At 36.3% G+C, this 20,926-nt stretch overlaps 8 protein-coding genes across 11 annotated transcripts; 4 read left to right on the plus strand and 4 right to left on the minus strand.

Annotated features, from left to right (window-relative positions):
• Positions 1-168: 168 nt before the first annotated feature.
• Positions 169-834, minus strand: LOC111481885 (40S ribosomal protein S16). The gene has a single exon (XM_023127484.1). The coding sequence runs from the start codon at positions 795-797 to the stop codon at positions 363-365; it is 435 nt and encodes a 144-aa protein (XP_022983252.1). The 5' UTR covers positions 798-834; the 3' UTR covers positions 169-362.
• A 659-nt stretch (positions 835-1,493) lies between these two features.
• Positions 1,494-5,357, minus strand: LOC111480542 (thiosulfate/3-mercaptopyruvate sulfurtransferase 1, mitochondrial-like). 2 transcript variants are annotated; one of them, XM_023125656.1, is made up of 13 exons: positions 5,214-5,357; positions 5,003-5,104; positions 4,724-4,909; positions 4,155-4,214; positions 4,010-4,072; positions 3,817-3,941; positions 3,334-3,496; positions 3,103-3,162; positions 2,677-2,735; positions 2,510-2,591; positions 1,993-2,056; positions 1,840-1,907; positions 1,494-1,761 (listed from the first exon to the last, which is right to left on the minus strand). In XM_023125656.1, exons 2-13 carry the CDS (start codon positions 5,102-5,104, stop codon positions 1,660-1,662), a joined length of 1,134 nt encoding a protein of 377 aa, XP_022981424.1. In that variant the 5' UTR covers positions 5,214-5,357; the 3' UTR covers positions 1,494-1,659. The 2 variants fall into 2 exon arrangements, with proteins under 2 accessions (XP_022981424.1, XP_022981415.1); XM_023125647.1 differs by having other exon boundaries at positions 4,724-4,912.
• Positions 5,358-5,856: 499 nt separating this feature from the next.
• LOC111485989 (NEDD8-specific protease 1-like) lies at positions 5,857-6,513 on the minus strand. Its single transcript, XM_023132977.1, has one exon. The coding sequence runs from the start codon at positions 6,511-6,513 to the stop codon at positions 5,857-5,859; it is 657 nt and encodes a 218-aa protein (XP_022988745.1).
• A 1,880-nt stretch (positions 6,514-8,393) lies between these two features.
• On the plus strand, positions 8,394-9,029 carry LOC111482017 (basic blue protein-like). The gene is made up of 2 exons (XM_023127641.1): positions 8,394-8,633; positions 8,703-9,029. Exons 1-2 carry the CDS (start codon positions 8,459-8,461, stop codon positions 8,900-8,902), a joined length of 375 nt encoding a protein of 124 aa, XP_022983409.1. The 5' UTR covers positions 8,394-8,458; the 3' UTR covers positions 8,903-9,029.
• Positions 9,030-10,376: 1,347 nt separating this feature from the next.
• On the plus strand, positions 10,377-11,240 carry LOC111482006 (basic blue protein-like). Its single transcript, XM_023127633.1, has 2 exons — positions 10,377-10,584; positions 10,853-11,240. The coding sequence occupies exons 1-2, from the start codon at positions 10,407-10,409 to the stop codon at positions 11,053-11,055; spliced, it is 381 nt and encodes a 126-aa protein (XP_022983401.1). The 5' UTR covers positions 10,377-10,406; the 3' UTR covers positions 11,056-11,240.
• A 1,606-nt stretch (positions 11,241-12,846) lies between these two features.
• On the plus strand, positions 12,847-13,786 carry LOC111481985 (basic blue protein-like). Its single transcript, XM_023127615.1, has 2 exons — positions 12,847-13,076; positions 13,318-13,786. The coding sequence occupies exons 1-2, from the start codon at positions 12,905-12,907 to the stop codon at positions 13,530-13,532; spliced, it is 387 nt and encodes a 128-aa protein (XP_022983383.1). The 5' UTR covers positions 12,847-12,904; the 3' UTR covers positions 13,533-13,786.
• A 305-nt stretch (positions 13,787-14,091) lies between these two features.
• LOC111480503 (patatin-like phospholipase domain-containing protein 4) lies at positions 14,092-17,716 on the minus strand. The gene is made up of 7 exons (XM_023125583.1): positions 17,168-17,716; positions 15,801-15,944; positions 15,437-15,509; positions 15,075-15,180; positions 14,889-14,985; positions 14,716-14,811; positions 14,092-14,619 (listed from the first exon to the last, which is right to left on the minus strand). Exons 1-7 carry the CDS (start codon positions 17,669-17,671, stop codon positions 14,485-14,487), a joined length of 1,155 nt encoding a protein of 384 aa, XP_022981351.1. The 5' UTR covers positions 17,672-17,716; the 3' UTR covers positions 14,092-14,484.
• Positions 17,717-19,026: 1,310 nt separating this feature from the next.
• On the plus strand, positions 19,027-20,436 carry LOC111481213. 3 transcript variants are annotated; one of them, XM_023126594.1, is made up of 2 exons: positions 19,027-20,078; positions 20,190-20,436. In XM_023126594.1, exons 1-2 carry the CDS (start codon positions 19,346-19,348, stop codon positions 20,231-20,233), a joined length of 777 nt encoding a protein of 258 aa, XP_022982362.1. In that variant the 5' UTR covers positions 19,027-19,345; the 3' UTR covers positions 20,234-20,436. The 3 variants fall into 3 exon arrangements, with proteins under 3 accessions (XP_022982362.1, XP_022982380.1, XP_022982371.1); XM_023126612.1 differs by having other exon boundaries at positions 20,206-20,435; XM_023126603.1 differs by having other exon boundaries at positions 20,203-20,434.
• Positions 20,437-20,926: the final 490 nt, after the last annotated feature.

Here is a 20,926-nt window from a genome sequence, read left to right on the forward strand (position 1 = left end):
CAAAATTTCTATTGGGGTGAGAAAAAAGTAGGTAAATAGACCAAATTGCTGGTTTGTGAGGACAGTCTTCGACCTGTAAAGTAGCTCTAATGTCATAAGAGATGCAGGGTAGGAATGAGGGGTGTTCTGTGTCTAACATGAACAACTAACGACTGGAAGAAAAAAAAAGACGATTCAAAAATGCCTTTTGGCTGCAATTATCTCAGTAATCAGAAAACTCAAGTCTCGATGTCAAATTTTCATATACTACAATCATAAACAGATCCAAAATTCCATGTCTCCGAAGGTAATTAGAACATAAATCCAAAAAATAACCGTTACCAACAAGCGACTCTCTACCATAGATGCCTAAAAATCTCAGATCAACGATATGATTTCTGAAACCTAGCACGAGCTCCACGACCACCAAACTTCTTCGGCTCACAGCGTCTGGGATCGGCGACGAGCAAAGTCCGATCGTAGCGGACTAGAATGTCCTTAATCTCCTTCTTGCTCTGTTCGTCGACGTACTTCTGGTAGAAGGCGACAAGAGCCTTGGCAATGCTCTGACGGATAGCATAGATCTGCGAGGTGTGGCCTCCGCCTTTGACTCTGATTCGCATGTCGACGCCGGAGAAACGATGGCGGCCGAGGAGGAGGATGGGTTCGTAGGCCTTGAATCGCAAGATCTCTGGCTCGACAAGCTCAATTGGGCAGCCATTGATCTTGATTAAGCCCCGGCCGCGTTTGCAGTACGTCACAGCGACAGCCGTCTTCTTCCGGCCGAAGCATTGCACAGACTCGATTGAAGCCGCCATTGTTAGGGTTCGAAATCAAGCAAAAGCTTAGAGAGTTAATTGTTGCGGTATTTATACAATTTATTTGAAGGGTTGTACGATTGTCGAAAATGCCCTCAATTTGTTGCTAAAATTTCAAGTCTCACTTGACAATGGCTCTTTAAAGTTCGAGATTATTACTTTAACCGTTCAAGTCCACCGCTAACAAATATTATCCAATTTGGCCTGTAGCGTATCACCGTAAACCTCACGATTAAAAATGTGTTCACGAGAGAGAGAAAGAGATTTCCACGAGCCATTATAAGGAATGTTTCGTTCTCATCTCTAACCGATCCACCCTTACAAGGAATACTTTGTTTTCCTCTATAACCGATCGATATGAGATCTCACAATAGTTCAAATTTTTGCTATGTAATTCTCTCTTACTCTCACCTCCCTTTCATTTATCTCGTCTCTCGTTCGTTATCTTCCTCTAAACCTTTTTATCCTCTTCTTTGAATCAGATCGTAGTCTAGCTCACTTTTAACGTCCTTTACAAGTCGAAGAATTATGCAGAGAACACCAAAGGCTTTCCAAAAACATTCTTAGATGGGAAAGTCTAGACTAGAGTCGACAACTCGAGAACTAACTAACAAATGGAAGTGTTATAATGGTACGAGGTTTTCTTCAACCTACATCAGTGAATAAGGTTGTACAAGTGCTGTTTCCATTAAAAAAAACAGCCAATAGAACATGAATTTATTTCCACTAATCAACTTTAGAGGAGAGAGCACCAATGTAAATGAAGTTCTTCTCAGGTAACTTTCTTTTCAAAGAAACAAAAACTCTACTAAACATTTACAAGGAGAATACTTGTAAAGAGAAGGAAGGGATGCTGCACCATTTATGAAGCAGCAGTGTCAACAGGTGTGTCGGAATGAGCTCCCCATTCACTCCAAGATCCATCATAAACTGCAACATCTTGTTTCCCAAGTCGATGGAGGCCCTGAAATTCACAAATTTTCACTACTAAAAGCCTCTTAAATCGTTCAAACATTTAGATTGTGAATAGCAAGGGACTTACCAATGCAAGAATGCAGGCAGTAACACCAGTGCCACAAGAAGTTACAACAGGGCTATCCAAAGAGATGCCTGAAAAAACATGGATCCACATATATTAAACAGTTTTGGGACCCCGATACCCTTGAAGAACGCCTTTTCATTCATCGTTTCTTACCTTCTTGTTCGAATCGTTTCTTGAGCTGATCTGCGGGTAAAAGTGACTGCGAACTATCCAGCATCTGAAAATATCAATTGGTTTGGTGGCATTACATTTTTGTCTTTGGTAGTACCTGCTATACCCTTAAATAAATGATAATCACACGAAATGTCCTAATGGTAGTACCCGCTCTTCCCTTAAATAAATGTTAATCACACGAACGGTCCTAATGGTAGTACCCGCTATACCCTTAAAAACACATCTATTCATTTCCAGCTAGATACTTCACAGAATCATATTTCGTCAGTTATAAGAAATAGAAGCTTATGAATATACGATCTCGAAAAAATCAGAATTCAAACAGACCAATGAAGGGTAGTGTGCCACTAATACTATGAAACACTTGGACCAGATTGAAATTTTCGATATGAACAACCAAATCTGAACTCCAGGAAAAAAGAGTCGGTTCGAAATGAAAACTGTTTCAAATTCTAACCATAAACTACAAACATAATGAGCTAATATTGATACAAACCTGGGCAAAAGGAATACACTTGCTGCCAGGAACATGGCCACTTCTGATTCCTTTCCGAGGTTCTGGGACAGTCCCATCAAATCTGCAAAAGAAATGAAAACTTAATTCAAGGACATAAAGGAAATATTCCTAATTCAAAAGCAAATATTTTACCAAATCTACAGTACCTGCCCTTTGAACGAGCATCTATGTGTTGGTGAGTTCTTCCTGCAATATTCTCTTGAATCTGGAACACGTAATCGAGAAAATAACATATAAAGGCTCGTTCCCATCTAAAATGCCTCTACGACACAGTTATATTGATTATTTGCACACACTCGCACTACATTCGACTATTTATATGCATACTAGCACTCAAAGATCCTTAAAAACTTGCCCAGCTGGAAATCGAACGCTATGATAATTTTAAAATCGAGTACCTTTGCAGGGCCAAACAGATACCAATAATCAGCAATGTAAATATAAACTGCCTTTGTCAAAAGAGTCTTAATATATGCCCCTATGAACGACAAGTTCATACATCTACTCGAATTTCAATGATTAAGAATCCTTAAACACTAATACACTAACAGCTTTGTAATGAATACCCTGACCTTCTCGAGGTCCCAGACCAGATGTGGCTGAAACTTGGTCTGAAATGTAATTGGCCCGACCTGAGAAAACAAACCGAGCACCGTGAAACCTATGCACAACGATGTTACAAGTGGAAAAATAACAATACCAGAAAAAATTGAAAACGAGAATAAAATGCATGCCATTTTGGCTAGTAACTCGAAGATTCAGAGATATAATATAGGACAAAACATATGAAATTACGAACTTACAGCTAGCCCCTGATAAATTCTCTCTATTGCCTCACTTGCAGCAGTAGCTTTCAAAATAGCATCACCAGATGCACTGGATTCAACATCATATCCTAACGTACGCCATTTCGGCAATCCTCCATCTAGCACCCAAATTCTGTCGTGCCCAAATACTCTGAACATCCTATTTTCAAGTACCAAAATTTATTTCTTCAATTCACATACAATATCATAAACATAATATCATAAACAGCCCACCGCTAGCAGATATTGTCTTCTTTGGACTTTTCCTTTTGGGCTTCCCCTCAAGGTTTTAAGACGCGTCTACTAGGGAGAGGTTTCCACACCCTTAAAAGGAATGCTTCGCTCCCCTCTCCAACCAATGTGGGATCTCACAATCCACCCCCCTTGGGGGGCCCAGCGTTCTCGCTGGCACACCGCACAGTGGGCCTGAGCTGTTACACATAATCTCTTCAAAGTTAATTGTTTATTTCTGCATCTTACCACCAGACACGAGCCGCACTAAAAAGTCCTTTGCCATCATAAACAACCACACCATCTTTGTTGTCAATGCCAAGAGCAGAGACCACAGCAGCAAAAGCTTCCTCTGATGGCAACATATGTGGCAACTGAAACAAGACGACGAAATATAACGACGATATATTGAAGGGTAAAAAACGAAAGGAGATCGTTTCACCTTCGAAGTTCGATCAGATACTCCATCTACATCGAAGAAAAGAGCACCAGGGATGTGAGCCACCTGTAACAATCATAACCACACTACTGAAACTTCACCACATAATATAAAATGTAGTTCACAAAACATTAACCTAATTAACTACCTGGTATTCCTGAATAGGGTTCCTCTGTTCATCTGGCATGTACCAAGATGCATCTAAAACCTGAAAATCGAGCAGTTTAAAAGGTAGAACAGTTTCAGAAATACAAAACACAAAGCTACCAAACTTACAACTCACAATTTGTCTAATCAAGATCAAGATCATATTAATAAGCAATGAACAAGAACATTCTTAGAAAAACATAAGCAAACAAACCCAATTCCGAAAACATCCAAGTATTGGGAACAGACAGAAGCATAGATATTGCAGGTTTTAAGCGCATATAAATAACGAAAACGGTGAATAGTCGAGGTAAACTGTTAAAGTAAGCATAGCTCAACAATAATCAACATGTAATTCTTCCCTCGAGGTTCGAAGTTCAAATTCCCATACCCATATTTCTAATAATGTCAAATACTTTAAATACTCGACTAACATACATATTAAACTATACAAACCGAATGTGCAAAACTGGATAAAAATCAAGGAAATATCACAAATCTATAAAGAACTAAATCAAAACTAATGCACTACAATTAGCATAATTGAAGTTAAAACCAACACGAGCGGACCTTCAAGTCAGGCTGTTTGAGATTAGAATGGAGCCAGTCAGGGGAAACAACAGGATCATCAGTGGTGAAGGATTTCGACGAAAATTGAGCTCTATGCGTGGATACAGAGGAAGCCATGAAAGAAGAGAATCGCCGAGTGGGATTATATGCTACATTGGTTGAGTTAGCTTGAAACTGAAACAATTTCTTCTACAGTACAAGAACAATAATAATAATAATAAGAGCAAATACAAAACCCCAAATAGAAAAAATTCAAAATAAACAAACAACTTGACTTACACAGAAAACGGAAGTAAAAATCTGGGTGTTGCCAGACGGAGAGGAGAAAGAATGAATGAATCGATTAACCAAAAGGGTTTTACTCAAAAGGGTCGAAGCCATCTACACGAAGAACATAGAGAATCCTGTAGTTTTGATAAAAAAATTGACAGAATTGAAGATGAACAATCAAGGGTTTATGATAATAAGTCAAAGGGAGAAAATAGCAAACTTCAATTTCGAGGTTGATTGTGAAAGATAGCGGCAAACCAGAGAAACCCTGTAAGAATTTGTCAATCACCGCTATGTTCCGGAGATTCTTTTTAGAACGACGCTTCAACGATGCAAGAGTGATATTTATGCTCTGTTCATCTGTTCATAAATCAATTAGGAATTAATCAAGATAAAATTATAATCAAGATTAAAAAATTTAGTTTTAGAAGATTATAATGGAGATTATCTTGTCGCATGAATTTTATGTTCTTGAACAAAATCTTTCATGAATTTGCATTATTTGCTTCATATTAAAATTATATCTATATTTTTTTGTATTATTATATTAATAAATATAGTATTTTAAATTATAAAAATTTTGAATTATATTTGCAAATTGTACATCATTATATTTCTAACCAATTTTATATATTTTAAATTGGGATATTTCAATTTTTTTGGTATTTTCTAACAATAATTATAGATTTTGAATTATATTTTTAGCAATTTTTTATTTAAAAAAATATGTATTGAAATTTATTAAAAAAAAATTAGTATATTTAAATACAATAATAAACAAAATTACTGTAATTGAAAAAAAATATCTTTATTGATTCAATCGTAGAATAAGCTGCATCATTTCAGACAAAAAAAATATATGTTTATTGATTCAATCCTAGAATAAGCTGCAACATTTCAGACCGCATATTGGACTCAACATGTTTACAATTCACCCTTTGGACGACGTTAAACGACCCACAAATTTCATCCTCATTTTGAAATTGATCAAAGTTGAAATAGCGCTCATAAATCACTCTTGCAATTTCCATCACATACAATCCACAATCATATCCGTTCCTTTGTCGAGGCGCTCGGCATTCCATGAACTCAGCTGAATCATAACTGATATAACTATTAACAGATTCGTAAATGGCAAATGCAGATTCATTATTCATCATGTGAAGGCTATCGTAATGCATGAATAAATTTCGCTTTCTGCAGTACACAAGTAAACTCCAATGAGACCCGCCAGAAGAGGAGAAATTGGAGTTGTCGTTGACAGTGAAGAAGATGAGTTTCTTTTCATGAAAGTTCAGAGATTCCACCGTGGCTATGAAAGTATCCCAGTCAGGAGCGTTGCCCAACAAAAAAGAGATACTCGTCGGTACTAACAGTATGTCGTCTGATTGATATGACTCGAACAAGTAGGCAAAATAGAAATCGATGATGGCATCGTTCAAATAGTTACAATCTTCTAAACTGCGTACGTCAGACCTTCGAAGCACGACGCCGTTGTAAGTCAAGAATTTAGGATCCATTGAATGTAGCGAGAGAAAGATGAAAATAGTTTGGATGTAATTAATTAACAAAATCGATGAAATAGTTCGATATTTAAATAACACAAAAAAATCTTGCCGTTAATATTTAAGGGTTTTTTTTATTGGGCAATATTTCTTTTATTTAAAATTTTTAAAAATTATATTTTTAAGAATTTAAATCCAGATTAATTTAAAAAATAACTGACTAAAAGATTATTTTATCTAAAATTATTATTTTTAACAAAGCGATTAAAAATAAAATTATATATTTATTTTATAATATAGCATATAGAACATAAAATCTATAATATATATAAATAAAATTAGTTATAAAATATAACATAATTTAGTTTTATAATATAGAAGAAACTAATTTTATTATTTCCTTATTCATGTGTAATATTGATTTATATAATTAGATATTTATTTATTTATTGAAAATAAATAATATCGGCGTACATGGTCCAGGTTGGTCCGGGTTGGGTTGGGTTTAACGATTTTTTTTTACGGGTTGGTTGGATCGATAACCCAACCCAACCCGAAACTTTTTATGACCCAACCCAACTCTCTATTTTCGGGTTGGGTTGTCAATTTTTTTTTTTAAAGTTTTATTTATCCACAATTTATAATGAGTCGGATACAATGTTAGATAAAATATATTAGAAGTTCACGAACAAACACAAATCAATCCATAATTATTCATAAAAAAACAATGAGCGAAAATTGTAACATATTAACATAGTTCAACATTGTCATAAGAATAAACCGCTAAATACCTAAAATATTATATAATGTTAGATAAAATATATTAGAAGTTCACAAAATTCATAATTATTCACAAAAAAAAAAAAAAAAATTTAACATAGTTCAACATTGTCATAAAACTAAACTGATAAATACCTAACATATTAACATGGTTCAATATTGTCATAAAACTAAAAACATCGGGCATTTCTTGAAAATTGGTTAAAATAGGAAAAAATATAAGGATATATCATGAAATTAAATAAACAATAAAAACAATTAATTGCTAAATAATGCCTTTCTTCAAAATAAACAATAAAAATAATTAGTTTAAAGATATTGTATATAACAATGAACATAAATATATATATATTAAAGAAGCGTGAGTTTATTAGCGGTACAAAGTACCTTCCAAATCCATTATAAAAAAAGATTTTTAATATATTTTATATATTTAAATTTGACTCGGGTCAACTCGAAGGTTTTGCTCACGAACCCAAAATTGAACCGATTCAATTTGTGTTTAAAAAAAAATGAACTCAACCCTACCCAAAATGCTAATCCAACCCAACACAACCCTTATAGTTCGGGTTGAGTTGGTCCGAGTTGTCGGGTTGTCGGGTCGAATGTACACTCTTACTATAAACAATTTACCTACATTTTTTGAGATTTAGTATTTACATACAATTTATTTACGTTGTATTTTTTTTCAAGAATTTGGGCTACGAATACAACCCATATGAATTTGGACAAATTCCTAGCAGTGGAAACTACATTATTTTCGGTGTCGGAGTATATTTTAGTCTAATTTTTCATTACATTTAAATATATTAAAAAAAATAGAGGGCTGAAAAGACTAGATGGACGGATGAATCACATCAATATATTACGGGTCAAAGCAAACAACAGTAAACAGTGGAGACAAACAACTAGCAGTGTGTGAGCAAGTTGCTGGCTTTCAAAACGAGTGGATTGTAAGATCCCATGTCTGTTACGCGAAATAATGAGAGGGGACCTAAGTAGTTAAAAATCAATATGGAAATGAAAACGTACCAAACCCACGTTCATTTTTTTCGTCTTCATCATGATTTTATAACATAAAGTTAACCCAACTCCCCATTTATAAAAGCCTCCCCTTCTCATCCATTTCCTCACCATCACCACCTCTATTTTGAGCCCTTTAGCTTAGAAATTCGAACCAATGGCTCAGGGAAGAGGCAGTGCAGTGGTGGGTGCATTGATAGTGTGCTTGTTGGTGCTCCAATTCTCAGCGATGGCTCGTGCAGCTGTTTACACTGTCGGCGGTGCTCAAGGCTGGAGCTTTAATGTCGCGTCCTGGCCTAAGGGGAAGCGCTTTCGTGCCGGGGATACCTTTGGTAAGCTCGCTTAGCTTAACTCCCTAATAATTGACACGTACTTGTTGTCTAATGTTAAGTTTTATGCAGTGTTCAACTACAGCCCTGCGGCACACAATGTGGTGGCTGTGAGCAGAGCGGGGTACAGTGGGTGCGTGGCTCCAAGGGGCTCCAAAGTTTTTGGAACAGGAAAGGATCAGATCAAGCTTGTGAAGGGACAAAACTACTTCATTTGCAGTCTCCCAGGCCACTGCCAAAGTGGAATGAAGATCGCCGTTAACGCTGCTTGAATAATCGTTTAAACAATATGAGTGTTTGTTTTCTACTTCCAATAAATTTACTTAATGGTTCGATCTTCGATCTTTTCACCCTATAACGGCTCAAATCTACTGTTAATAAAATTAAATATTACATCTAGTCGGTTCGATCTTCGTTCTCTCACCGTGCAATAGCCTAAATCCACGCTTATAGACATATTGTTCTGTTTTAACTTTTTATTTCGAGTTTTCCTCAAAGTTTTTAAAACCTATATATTAGGGAGAGGTTTTTACACTCTTATAAAAAATGTTTCGTTCTCCTTCCCAACCGATTTGGGATCTCAAAATCTACCTCTTTTGGGACAGTGTCTCGTAAGTTTGTTATTATCTCCAATCGATGTAGGATCTCACAATCTATTATTATAACATAACTTATGATTGAAAAAGTGTATTGCTCGAGGTCACTGCAATGTATTTGCCTTGAAGACTCGAGTTAACGAAAAAGTGAAAACCGAACAAACCCACGTTCAAAAATCGATCTCGATCATAATTACAACCCGTAATTTTATAATAAAAGCAAGTTTGTGGCATTGATGGTCCATTAGATCATCATCCCCAACACCCCACTTGTAAAAGGGTCATAGATATATCATTACAAATTACTCCACATTCAGCCTCTTTTCTCTCTTTTTGATCTTCTTTTTGCCTCTAACTTTCGGTAAAGAAATGGCTCGGCTATCGTTCATCATCTAACACATCAAGAAGAGCGTGCATCATTGAAAAGCTAAGATATAAGCAAGATTACATGTAACGATGTTGTCAATGGTATCAAAGACACACTTAACGAGAGCCGGGTCATAACTTCAAAAGACCAATAAATATGTTTTATACCACGTTTTGTTCTCACTCATAAGAAAAAATTTTAGACTGACTTCAAGTAAGTACGGTTACCTTCAGAGTCCTTATGCTTGAACCATAACAAAGAAACATGAATGATGTTGATATAAGCCGTAACTATCAATTATTTTAAGCTTTTCTGAATAATAATTTCATATTCTCATAATCAGTCTCGTTCCGATGTGATATTCGTTCATTCATACATAACCCTTTTTGACTCAAATGTCAACGACTTATGATACTCGTTAGAATAAAAAATGGCTAAATCTAGTCTCGGGTTTCTTCAAACATTCAACAACAAGGAGATTGTGGGTTTGGCAGATTTTGGTGGTTAGTTATTGAAAAAATTGTTATATGAAAGGTGGGTTGTTGAGTCAATTTCATTTTAGAACATTCATGTAACCAAATTCAAATCAAATGGATCATATTGTCAAAATCACCAACTCTTAATTTGTTAATTATGAGTAAAAAATAACAACAAAAAGTGTGAAAGGAATGTCATTTGAGTGTAAATTTACCAAATTTGAAGCTTTTTTTGTCCCATCAATTTTCAAACTATTGAGCTATAAAAAGACAACCTTATTATTCTCGAACTCATCGAACTCATCGAGCTCTTTGTGTCTGTGTTGGAAAGGGATTAATGGGTGAGGGAATTAGAGCAATGGGCACAGTGATGTTGTGCTTGGTGGTGTTGTTGTTGCTGCAGCAACCAGAGGTGGGCAGCGCCGCCTTTCACACTGTCGGAGATGACCTTGGATGGACCTTTAATGTCTCCTCTTGGCCAAATGGAAAGACCTTCAAACCTGGCGATGTTCTTGGTATTACTCTTGTTCTTCATGAATTTTTTGAATCTTGCATGGTTTTGGACGATATTCACAAGGTGGGGTGAGGAGATTTACGGGAATAAAGTTTCCACGTGAATTCTTTTCCTCCTCCCCTACCCTGTTCGAGACGGGTTCCCAGAAGAATAAATTAAATAGACATCTTTAATAACAAACACGTCTGACTTATTAGTTTATGATATATGTCTTAACCTGTTGAATCTCGAGAATATTGTTAACGCATTATGTTGCATGTTTAATGCAGCATTCAACTACACCCCATCAGTGCACAATGTGGTGGTGGTGGACAAAGTGGGCTACAATTGGTGCTTGGTTAACCCCATAGGAGCCACAGTTCATCGTTCAGGAAAGGATCAAATCAAGCTTTTGAAAGGCATGAACTACTTGATCTGCAGCCTCCCAGGGCACTGCCAAATGGGCATGAAGCTTTCCATTTCAGCTGATTGATCATTCAAAAGGGTTTAATCTCAAATTTCAACTTCCTAATTAACATCATCAATCAATAATAATTACACTCTCTTCATGTCTTTTTGTTTCATGTCTTAGTCCAATTTTATGTCTTTTTATTCACGACTATATGTTGTTATACACGTGTGACGGTGTTATGGAATAAATTTGACCCGGTTACAATATCTTTTTGGTCGTTGAATTTACACAATTACTCCGAATTTTTCTTTTGGAGTTCATCTTCTAATCTTGCTCTATTTTTTTTTTTTTTTTTACTTATTTTGGAATAATTATCACGATTTTTATGTAATACATGTTTGCTTAACAAACAATTATACAAAACATCTCGAGCAACAGAAAACATCCAACCTAGCCCCTAAGACGTTCCAGTAGTAAAGCTACGAACTTCTTTTTGTTGACGACTTGAGAAAACAACCCATTAATCAAATAAAGGTATTTAGAATGATCTAAAATATTAACCCATCAAGTGAAATCGAGTCCACCAATTCTATAATTGATGTCACCCTATGTTGTCTTTAAAATCTCACTCCAATTGGTTCGAACTTATGAATTATTATTAATTTAAAGTTTAATTTTTAATTTTTATTTTAAACAATTAATGTAATAATTTGACAAAATGAACATATTATGATATATCGGACGGTTTTTAAGTCAACTATTTTACATATTTATTTTCTTAAAAAAAAAAGAACAATTTTAAACATTTCCTAGGTTGACCATCAGACTAGACACAGCGTGCTAAGGTGTATTAAAGTCAATGGGCCAATTCCTAAGGCAACAATTTTTGTTTGACTTTTTTTGAAATTTGTGATTTAATTAAATTAATTAAACTTCTCAAAACAAAAATTTTTAATTTTGGATAGAAATTTCAAAAAATTAAACTAGTTAAAAGAAAAAAACACATATGAGTAGAAACGTTATTTTTAATAATAGTTAACTAAAGAAATAATATATAATGGAATAACCAGAAAGAAGAAGTTTCCCGCTCTTCTTTGAGCCAGCTTAGGGTTGAGTAGTAGCATCGACCCGAGGGGAAGTACTAAGGATCTCGAAACTCAATCTTTTTTCTATTTATAAACCTTCTTGGACTATTCAATGTACTATTGTCATATACTAAGAAATCAATACATTTTTTTTATATAGAAGAATTTAGGAAATTAGTCTATCCTCCATTAAACAAATTTTAAGTATGAAATTATAATTTAAAACTCCTTAATGTGTGGATCTAAGTAATTATTTGTTTAATAATAAGTAGGAATGTAATCAATATTCCTTCCCGTGCCTTGTGCGTTTAGTGATCCTCAAAGGAAAGAACATGACTTGCGCATATAGTCTGGTGCTTGTCATACACGCTCTAATGTTTAAGCTAGCAAGATTCCTTTTAATGAAATGAGGACTTACCTTCTCCAAGCTAAAGAAGGGTATTTATATGACTTTTTGGCGGTTTCACTGATTTCTTTTTGAAATAGGTTAAAAGGAGACTAGATTGAGTTGCAATACGATAGCACGAGTGGGGGCACATAGGGTGTGTATCCTTCGTGAGGTCGACCAGGTGAGTTTGGGCTTCAACTCAAACTTGCCTCGTTTTAAAAAATTAATTTTTAATACAAATCATAATAAATCACCCACATGGGGATGGAGTGAAAGTCCATCTGAGCTTTAAAAAAAAAAAAAAAAAAAAAACATAATTTTTTCAATAATTTATAATTAAAAATAAAAGCTTTCAAAAAATTTGAGTATAAAAAGGGGCAATCTCTTCCCTTTCATCTCATCTTCTTTCCCATTCTAAAGCTCCCTTAGCACTAAACACTCAAAAGTTTAGAAAACAATGGCGGAGGGAAGAGGCAGTGCAATGGCTATCACTTTGTTGCTTTGCCTGTTCTTCATCCACTGTGAGATGGCTCAGGCTAAGTATTACTTTGTTGGAGGTTCCAAAGGATGGACCTTTAATGTTACTAACTGGACTAAGGGAAAGACTTTCCGTGCTGGCGACGTTCTTGGTAAGTTCATCGTTTACATACTTGCCTACACAAAATTTACATATGTCCAAAAAAAGCAATTTCTTTATGTGAAATCTCTTAATGGTTGGGGAAGAGAACGAAATACTTTATAAGGATGTGGAAACCTCTCCATAACAAACCCATTTTAAAAGCCTTAGGAGAAGCTCGAAAGGGAAGCCCCAAAGAAACAATATCTAAAAATCACTTTTATTGAATCCATTCTCACAAAAATGCATTGCAGTATTCAACTATCCAGCAATGGCACACAACGTGGTGGCGTTGAAGAACAGAGTGGCTTACAATTGGTGCCTAAAAACAAGAGACGCAAAGGTTTACCAAACAGGAAAAGACAGAATCAGGCTTGTCGAAGGATACAACTATTTCATCTGCAGCTACCCTGGTCACTGCAGGGCTGGCATGAAGATCGCCATTAAAGCTCGCAAGAAACTTTTATAATTAATAAGCTGATTCCTATATAATTAGTTCTAAATTAAGGCTTTGTTTCTTTTCTAATGTTGGAAAGTGTGCTTGTGTTCTTGTTGTTCTGAGATTAGAAGATGTTTAATTATGTGTTTTGGTGACCTGTATTTTTGCGAGAAATGCGGCCACATCTATGGAAGGGGTATTGAATGTCTACAGAGTTTTGATGAGTTTGATGAGCTCTCAAAACGTGTAAGCCAGGAAGAATAATCAAGTTCTGCCTTTTCTTTCTCTCCCAAAATATGAAATTATAAATATGGTACTGGAAGCTACATCTGGATTCAAACCCCGGTAATCCAATTAATATTTGTTTGTACCTATCGACAGATCGACTCTATTGCCTATGGATCGACTAATCAAACTGAACCAATATACCTTTTCTTAAATGAAGAAAACGGCTTTGATTGAAATGAAAGAAAATTTAGAGAGCTGTACAAAAACAAAGCCAACCAACATGGAGATAACAAAAGGGAAAAAGGAAAGGAAAAAACAATCAACTAATGCAACCAATTTATTTCCAATTCAGATGGAAAGATGTTCAAAGAAAAAGAAATGATATATATATGTATATGTACTGTATGAAGAAAACAAAATACAAGAATGTTGTTCTTGTACTGAGAATGTAGTAAAATAGCAGCAAAATGCACATGTAAATCCTGAGAATGTGTACTTGGCCATCATAAACTCAGAACTTTTGATATCTACCTGTATAATTATTTTTATCTTCACATTCATGAATGAAGGCTTTTGTTCTATTCTGTTAAAGGGATTCATATATGTGTATCTAACCATTTTGAGGCAGTAAGATCAGATGCAATCCAAAAAGTTTTGGGTTCAAGGCATGCACTTACCACCAAGCCTGCAACATCTTCCATTTAGATTGATTCGCCATCATAATTTTATGCTTCAGCTAGTTACAATCGCGTCCTCAACCGAGCCTTTCGTCTTCCACCAGCTTTTCAACAGGATTATCCTTGGCCCAAACAACTGCATCTTGATATCCGAGGTCAAAGAGACGGTCTAGAATGTAATCTTCTGCTGGTTCAAGAGCCCAGTTGAAAAGCTGATATGATGCAGAACATGCAAGACTTTGATCAAACTACAAAAAGAAAACAACAATGTATCTACTTGTTGGACGAGCTTTGTCGAACTCATTTACCTCTCTTGGCCCAGCTCTGTTTTCAGGGTTGCAGTCTGGACTGATCCCAATCCCTTCAAAGCCCAATCGGGTAGCGGGGAAAGCACATACACACACCTGTGACACCGTCCAAAAGAAAAATTTCAGGGTGACTGAAATATGAAAAACCATTGAGAAATTTATCAATTAAATACCGTTTGAGAGGCAGAAGTAGGTGGCATGAACAATGTTAGACCACCATCAATGCATAGTCTATTCCGAAAGACGGTGACGGGTCTTGGCGCTAGGTATCTACACAAAAGCGTTATTTCAGCTCAGGGTCATTTACCCAACTAGGAAAAGTAAGAACATTCAAGAGGATGTGAAACTAAAATACCCACCCTGGAATAAAGGAAGAAGTGAAAACTGCATTGATGAGATCATCTTTTGAATCAAACTGATCCACCAACAAGCCTCTGGGCCTCCAAAAAACTTGAGTAACAGCAACTGGAACATAAGAGATATATAAAAATAAATGAGCTTGCCGATGAACCAACCAAGCACCTAGTATTATTTAGGGCAATCCTATGCATTTATCGTCTCATTTTAATACATAACATGTACAAAAATATATTAGATCAAAGCCACCAAAAGTATACTCAGATTGCAATAATCAAGATGATCGATGTCAGTAATATAACATTTTCCCCTTTCTTCTAGTGATTTTGTTTGGAGACCAAAGAGAACGAATAGGGATGCATACCACGGACCCTTCCATTGCACCTAATATGTACATCATCTGGAAGAAACTTTTCAAGAACTTCCCTGAGTACAGCCTGAGGATTTAAATGAGAAAACATTAAAATTCAAACCAGTAGATGAGTTAAGAAAGAATTGCAAATCTCCCATTTCACAATGATCCTAGAGAAAGAGGATAAATTGAAACTTACGATACACGATATACAGAATTTTAATTGAAACTTACGATACACGATATACAAATATCAGGAATAAAAAAGAAATGGAGTTCTTCTAAATGAAATTCAAGCGATAGGTCTTTCCACTCAAGATTTTACCACAAACAATAAAGAAAATGAATGAAATGGCCTACTTCACCAGAGATATACCCCAAGGCGAAATGCAGTCCCTCTACTCCTGCAGTCTTCGGCCAGAAGTTTAGTAGCTTCTAAAGCTTCCTTCATACTGGCTCCAGAGGCAATAACGGCACAGACAATGGCACCAGCTGAAGCTCCAGCTAATGGAGTCGTTTCCTATATAATTACAAACACTTCAGTACCACAAGAAGATAAGAAAAGGATTAAAAGATAGTTAAGTGAAAAAATTTATGATAATGATGACAATGCAACAATGAAGGAGGGGACAAAAAGGGCAGACACTTTTTAGGGTCATCAGTCATCGAAAGAGCAAGATAAATATGTGCATCACAATACAGTAGCAAACCCTCCTGAGACATTTTCTCTCCTAACTTCAAGCTTTAACTAAAAGTCTAAAACATTCTATAACAATTAGAGATGTCCACGGGTGAGGCGGGGACAAAGAAGCCTTCCCCGCCGCCTATTTTCATCCACATTTTCGTGAAATTCACCATTTATTTTCATGGAGATTTCCCTTGAGAAATTTACAGGGACCGGGTTCCCGTGAGGAATTTTTTCCCGTTACTATTATAATTTTTCTAAAATTATTCCTTTAAATAAACGGTTTAATGGGTAATTTTCAATTTTTCAATATTAATTTCTAAAAAAACGTTAAACATCTTAATATATCCCTATAATGTCCTACCAATCTAATTTCTAAAAATTCAAATTTTAATAATACAAGTCTAAAATACTTTTAAAAAATAAACATACTAACTCAACTTAAATGGAAGCAAGAAATATGTATGTATAATATAATATAAATATATAATTGGTTAGATTTGTGTATTAGTTTTGATGTATATAAAGGCTGAGAACAGGGACGGAAAATATAATCCCCGTCCCTAGCCTCATTTAGCTAACGGAGAGAAACATTTGTCCGCACCCTTCTCTATTGTTTCGCTGTTAAATGGACATCTATAATCCAGTGACATCTGAATGGCAATACATTCAAAGTACTTATAAAAACAAACCTTTCTAGTTGCATTTCCAACTAGAAAATTGCAATCAATAAACTTCAAATGTAGAACATTCATACTGCTAAACTTAAGCATCCAGGATTAGTTAAGTAACGGAAATCTTTAGCTACATGTTTATGCTGGTAAATATTTTCTTATACGCTAAGAGAGCCGGAGCCGGAGAAGATTCATATTCCACAGCATATATATAAAAAACAATGAATTTTTATAAATCCCTACTCTTCCAGAAGACTAATTGCTTCCAATTGAAGCATATCATCAATTCAGAGTTCAACAAAACCCATCAACAGAGATACAAAGGGAATCACAACCAAAATTCTCGAACACGTTAAGAAGAAATGTAAAAAGGATCAGAAGAACCTTGATATAGTTATGCTCAATGAGAAATTTCGCAACTCCAAGATGATATGGAAACAGCAAACCAGCGGCAGAGAAGCTAAACCCTGGACTGGTAACGACTCGCCGCTCTCGCTCGGCCTTAACATCCTTAATCCGCTGCTCCCACACTACATCAGGCTGAATCTCATCCTCAACCACCGCTCCAATTCTCTCCTCGTACTCGCTCTTCGTTCCACTGCGATTCTCGAACATAGCAACCCCATTCGAACTTTTTTTGGAGGAACGACTAATCAACCTCGCCGCCAGCCCCAATAAGAGGTCCCCAGTGGCTACAGCGAATGACTTCTTCTCGGGAATGGGATCCGGCGGTGGCGGCTGTGGAGTCGACGATGAAGACGAAGAATTTGAAGTGAAACGTAGAGTTTGGGTGCGTAATGGAAGAGTGTATCTGTGTGTGAAATTGAGATTAGGGTTTGTAATTGGGGAAGAAAAGGAGCGGGAAATAGAAGAGAGAGGAGGAGCCATGGAAGAAGAAGAAGAAGAAGAAGAAGAGGAAGAAAGTGTGAGCTTTGATTTCAATTGCAGGCGGAGGTTTTTGTGTCTGTCCCAATGGGTTTTATTTTAATTACCATTCAAAGTTTTTTAATTATTTAATCAAATTATTTACCGCTCTAAATATAACCTATGTTAAGTGTCGCAATCGCACTTTTCTGACAATATAATAACAACTATGCCGTTGTTCTAACTTACAAACAAATTAGCGGTATGACAGACAATTATATTTATTCAACACAGTAAAATCAGACAACGATTGTACGATACTAGTTTCTAATAATCAATGAAAGAATATTAATGAAATGCGAAGAAGAAAGGTATAAAATCCTAATTTGTCTCGATGGGGGTATTTTGGTAATTCATCCGTTTATATGATTTCGATTTCGTTAACTTGGGTTTGTTATATTCATATTGTAATTATTTTATTTTATTTTTTTAATTCTTAGAAATTTTAGCTAAATTTTAAAATACAAAATTTTAGTTATTTAATGATCCTATGAATATTGGAAATAATCTATTTTATTTACATGAATAAAAATAAATATTGGAAAGTAATAGAAATTCAACGTGATTAAGTGTGACGGGTTTTCTTATGGATGTGATAAACAATTAAGAAATTTATGAAAGTGTGCGGGACTCTATATCACGGAAAAGGGTGAAGAGGGTGAAAGAGAGATGGATGGAACAACTATTTGTGGGGCTTACTTAACATATATCATCCAACACTCTAAAATGGTGAATTTAGACTAGTCAACTTTTTCGGGTTCTATCAAGACAATAAACATTATTTGATGATCCTGGCATGACATTACTTTGCATCCTATGTATTACCGTGGTTGCTGGCATAGAGTTGGCCAATATGTTTATTTCCCAGATACAGTCATTGCTTCATTCTCCATTACGGAAAAAGAGTTAGTCAATGCCCATTGCGGAAAATTTCCCACTACTGCCTCCCGTAGGAACTTGGGCCGTGTCTCAGTCCCACGGTAGGTAATCATCCTCTCGGATCAGCTACTAATCATCGCCTTAGTAAGCTATTACCTCACCAACTAGCTAATCAGATGCGAGCCCTTTCTTGGGCGGATTCTTCCTTATGGGGTATTAGCAGCCGTTTCCAGAGCCGTTGTTCCACTACCAAGGGCAGGTTCTACCCTTGCAGAACAAGTCACAAGAGCTCTCTGGCGGGCAGTTGTCTCAAATCTCCATCACAACGCAGCACGCGCGGCGCTGCAATTTCCTTTGCCTCCGGCTGGTTGAATCGCCATTGGAAGATGGAAACCATGCACAAAGCTGGTGATTCAACCGGCGGTTGTCCTTTCTGTTCTTGTTGGGCAGGTTACGGTGGCGATTAGGGTGAACCAAATGCGGAGAAGGCATAATCTTCTTCATATTAATCTCTGCAACTATGAACAGAGCTTGAAGATGAAGAGAGAATACAAATCCATTTCATGAACATTACCTGTAAAAAGCTCCAAATCTTCCGTCTCTTCGAGGAATACGATAAGGAATAACTTTCCAGTCGCCTTTCAAGCCATTCCTTCTCCATCTCTACTTCCTCTTCCTCAATCAATCTTCTTCCTATAAATTCTTCTCTTCTTTCTCAAATTTTCGATTCAAAAGAAACTACCTCAAATTCGTATCTCCATGTCTCAAAATTTTAGACCTCGAATCGCCTTCAATGCCGGAATCCCTAGGACGAGAACCGTCCATTACTATTGGTGTCGAATCTGCCGACGAATCATCAGAATCAGCTTGGGAAATCCTCTGGAAATTTCCATCACTTGCCCCTTTTGCTCCAGAAATCTCCGCCATGAATTGGACGTCGTTAGGGCACGATTCCACGGCGATCCTTCTAATTTTCTTCAAGATTCCGGAAATCACATGACCAACACGAATTCTCGCCGGATGATCCCGCGGTGGACGTTCGAAACTGACGATGCTCATTCTCTGGATTCTTGGATTACTCTCCAATTCTCCAGACCATCGGAAAACTCCAATCCCCCGGCGAATTCCGACACGGAGGCGATTCGGAGGGTGAAAATTACGGAGTCGCATTTGCAGAAGGATTCGAGCTGTGCGATTTGTAAAGAGGAATTCGAAATCGGAGGGGAAGTGAAGGAGTTGCCGTGTAGACATTTTTACCATTCGGATTGCATTGTTCCTTGGTTGAGAATCCATAATACTTGCCCTGTTTGCCGGTACACACTGCAGAACGCCATTGATGGTGAGAGCTTTGAGGAATCTGTGGAAGAAGGAGACGGAAGAGAGAATGGCTGGTGGAATGTGGTGCGTTCATGGTGGCCGTTCCGTGTGATCGGCGATTTGGCTCGCCGGCTAGGGTTCGCCGATAATGGCGATAATCTCCTCGCCTTGGAAAGTAAGATTTTTAAAATTTTTCTTTATTGCAATTATGATCTTATAACTAACGTAAAGATCAGAAAAAAAAAAATTAAAATTACAAATTTACACCAATAAATATAAAAATTAGCCAAATATTGCAGCAGATTCATGGATGTACTCTTGGCTGGCTGATTGACACACCCACCCATGTATGTATCTATCATTTTTTTTTTTATTAGGTTGCTTTATTTATTTATATTTACTCCCAAGCTATAAATATAATATATGTGAGGTCCCACTTCGTCTGTGAACGAGAACAAAACATTTATTGTATGTGAAAATTTCTCCCTCCATGTGTTTTAAAAACTATGAGAAGAGTAAACTCAGATAAGACAATATTTGATAGGAGTGACGGTGACTTTCAACTATTACAAATGGTATCAAAGCCAGACACGGGCCCCTAAGAATGGATTCTAATGTCCCCATATCAGTTAGAGAGGAGAACAAAATGCCTTTATAGGTAGATTTTAAGGTCCCCATATCGGTTGGAGAGAGGGGTCCCCATATCGGTTGGAGAGAGGAACAAAATAAATGTATGCCAACGAGGACACTGGCCCCTAAAAGAGTGGATTCTGACTGGCCCCTAAAAGAGTGGATTCTGAGATTTACGGTTGGAGAGAGGAATGAGAAACATTTCTTATAAGAGTGTAAAAACTTTTCTATAGTTAACACGTTTTAAATCAGAAATAGGAACCTTCTTAAATTTTGGTTTCCTTATTAAATTTGATGCAATATGTGTGTATAGTAATTGCTGAGAGTCAAAAGGAACCTTATTTTCAGAACTCTACAGCTTACCATTAGGTTCCTCTTGAGATCTGCAAAATC

This window comes from Cucurbita maxima, unplaced genomic scaffold (assembly GCF_002738345.1).
Source record: "Cucurbita maxima cultivar Rimu unplaced genomic scaffold, Cmax_1.0 Cma_Scf00001, whole genome shotgun sequence".
In the NCBI taxonomy this organism is placed as follows: Eukaryota; Viridiplantae; Streptophyta; class Magnoliopsida; order Cucurbitales; family Cucurbitaceae; genus Cucurbita; species Cucurbita maxima.

What these genes read in the sequence shown, in the direction of transcription:
- LOC111481885 (XM_023127484.1), bottom strand. Translation starts at nt 797, where the DNA reads ATGGCGGCTTCAATCGAGTCTGTGCAATGCTTCGGCCGGAAGAAGACG.
- LOC111480542 (XM_023125647.1), bottom strand. Translation starts at nt 5,104, where the DNA reads ATGGCTTCGACCCTTTTGAGTAAAACCCTTTTGGTTAATCGATTCATT. An exon ending in AGTGCGGCTCGTGTCTGGTG is followed by an intron (nt 3,497 to 3,816) that starts GTAAGATGCAGA and finishes ACTTGAAAATAG; the next exon opens with GATGTTCAGAGTATTTGGGC. An exon ending in GAAACGATTCGAACAAGAAG is followed by an intron (nt 1,908 to 1,992) that starts GTAAGAAACGAT and finishes ATGTTTTTTCAG; the next exon opens with GCATCTCTTTGGATAGCCCT.
- LOC111485989 (XM_023132977.1), bottom strand. Translation starts at nt 6,513, where the DNA reads ATGGATCCTAAATTCTTGACTTACAACGGCGTCGTGCTTCGAAGGTCT.
- LOC111482017 (XM_023127641.1), top strand. Translation starts at nt 8,459, where the DNA reads ATGGCTCAGGGAAGAGGCAGTGCAGTGGTGGGTGCATTGATAGTGTGC. An exon ending in TCGTGCCGGGGATACCTTTG is followed by an intron (nt 8,634 to 8,702) that starts GTAAGCTCGCTT and finishes AGTTTTATGCAG; the next exon opens with TGTTCAACTACAGCCCTGCG.
- LOC111482006 (XM_023127633.1), top strand. Translation starts at nt 10,407, where the DNA reads ATGGGTGAGGGAATTAGAGCAATGGGCACAGTGATGTTGTGCTTGGTG. An exon ending in CAAACCTGGCGATGTTCTTG is followed by an intron (nt 10,585 to 10,852) that starts GTATTACTCTTG and finishes TGTTTAATGCAG; the next exon opens with CATTCAACTACACCCCATCA.
- LOC111481985 (XM_023127615.1), top strand. Translation starts at nt 12,905, where the DNA reads ATGGCGGAGGGAAGAGGCAGTGCAATGGCTATCACTTTGTTGCTTTGC. An exon ending in CCGTGCTGGCGACGTTCTTG is followed by an intron (nt 13,077 to 13,317) that starts GTAAGTTCATCG and finishes AATGCATTGCAG; the next exon opens with TATTCAACTATCCAGCAATG.
- LOC111480503 (XM_023125583.1), bottom strand. Translation starts at nt 17,671, where the DNA reads ATGGCTCCTCCTCTCTCTTCTATTTCCCGCTCCTTTTCTTCCCCAATT. An exon ending in TTGAGCATAACTATATCAAG is followed by an intron (nt 15,945 to 17,167) that starts GTTCTTCTGATC and finishes GTAATTATATAG; the next exon opens with GAAACGACTCCATTAGCTGG. An exon ending in CTACTTCTGCCTCTCAAACG is followed by an intron (nt 14,812 to 14,888) that starts GTATTTAATTGA and finishes ACGGTGTCACAG; the next exon opens with GTGTGTGTATGTGCTTTCCC.
- LOC111481213 (XM_023126594.1), top strand. Translation starts at nt 19,346, where the DNA reads ATGTCTCAAAATTTTAGACCTCGAATCGCCTTCAATGCCGGAATCCCT. An exon ending in TAATCTCCTCGCCTTGGAAA is followed by an intron (nt 20,079 to 20,189) that starts GTAAGATTTTTA and finishes TATAAAAATTAG; the next exon opens with CCAAATATTGCAGCAGATTC.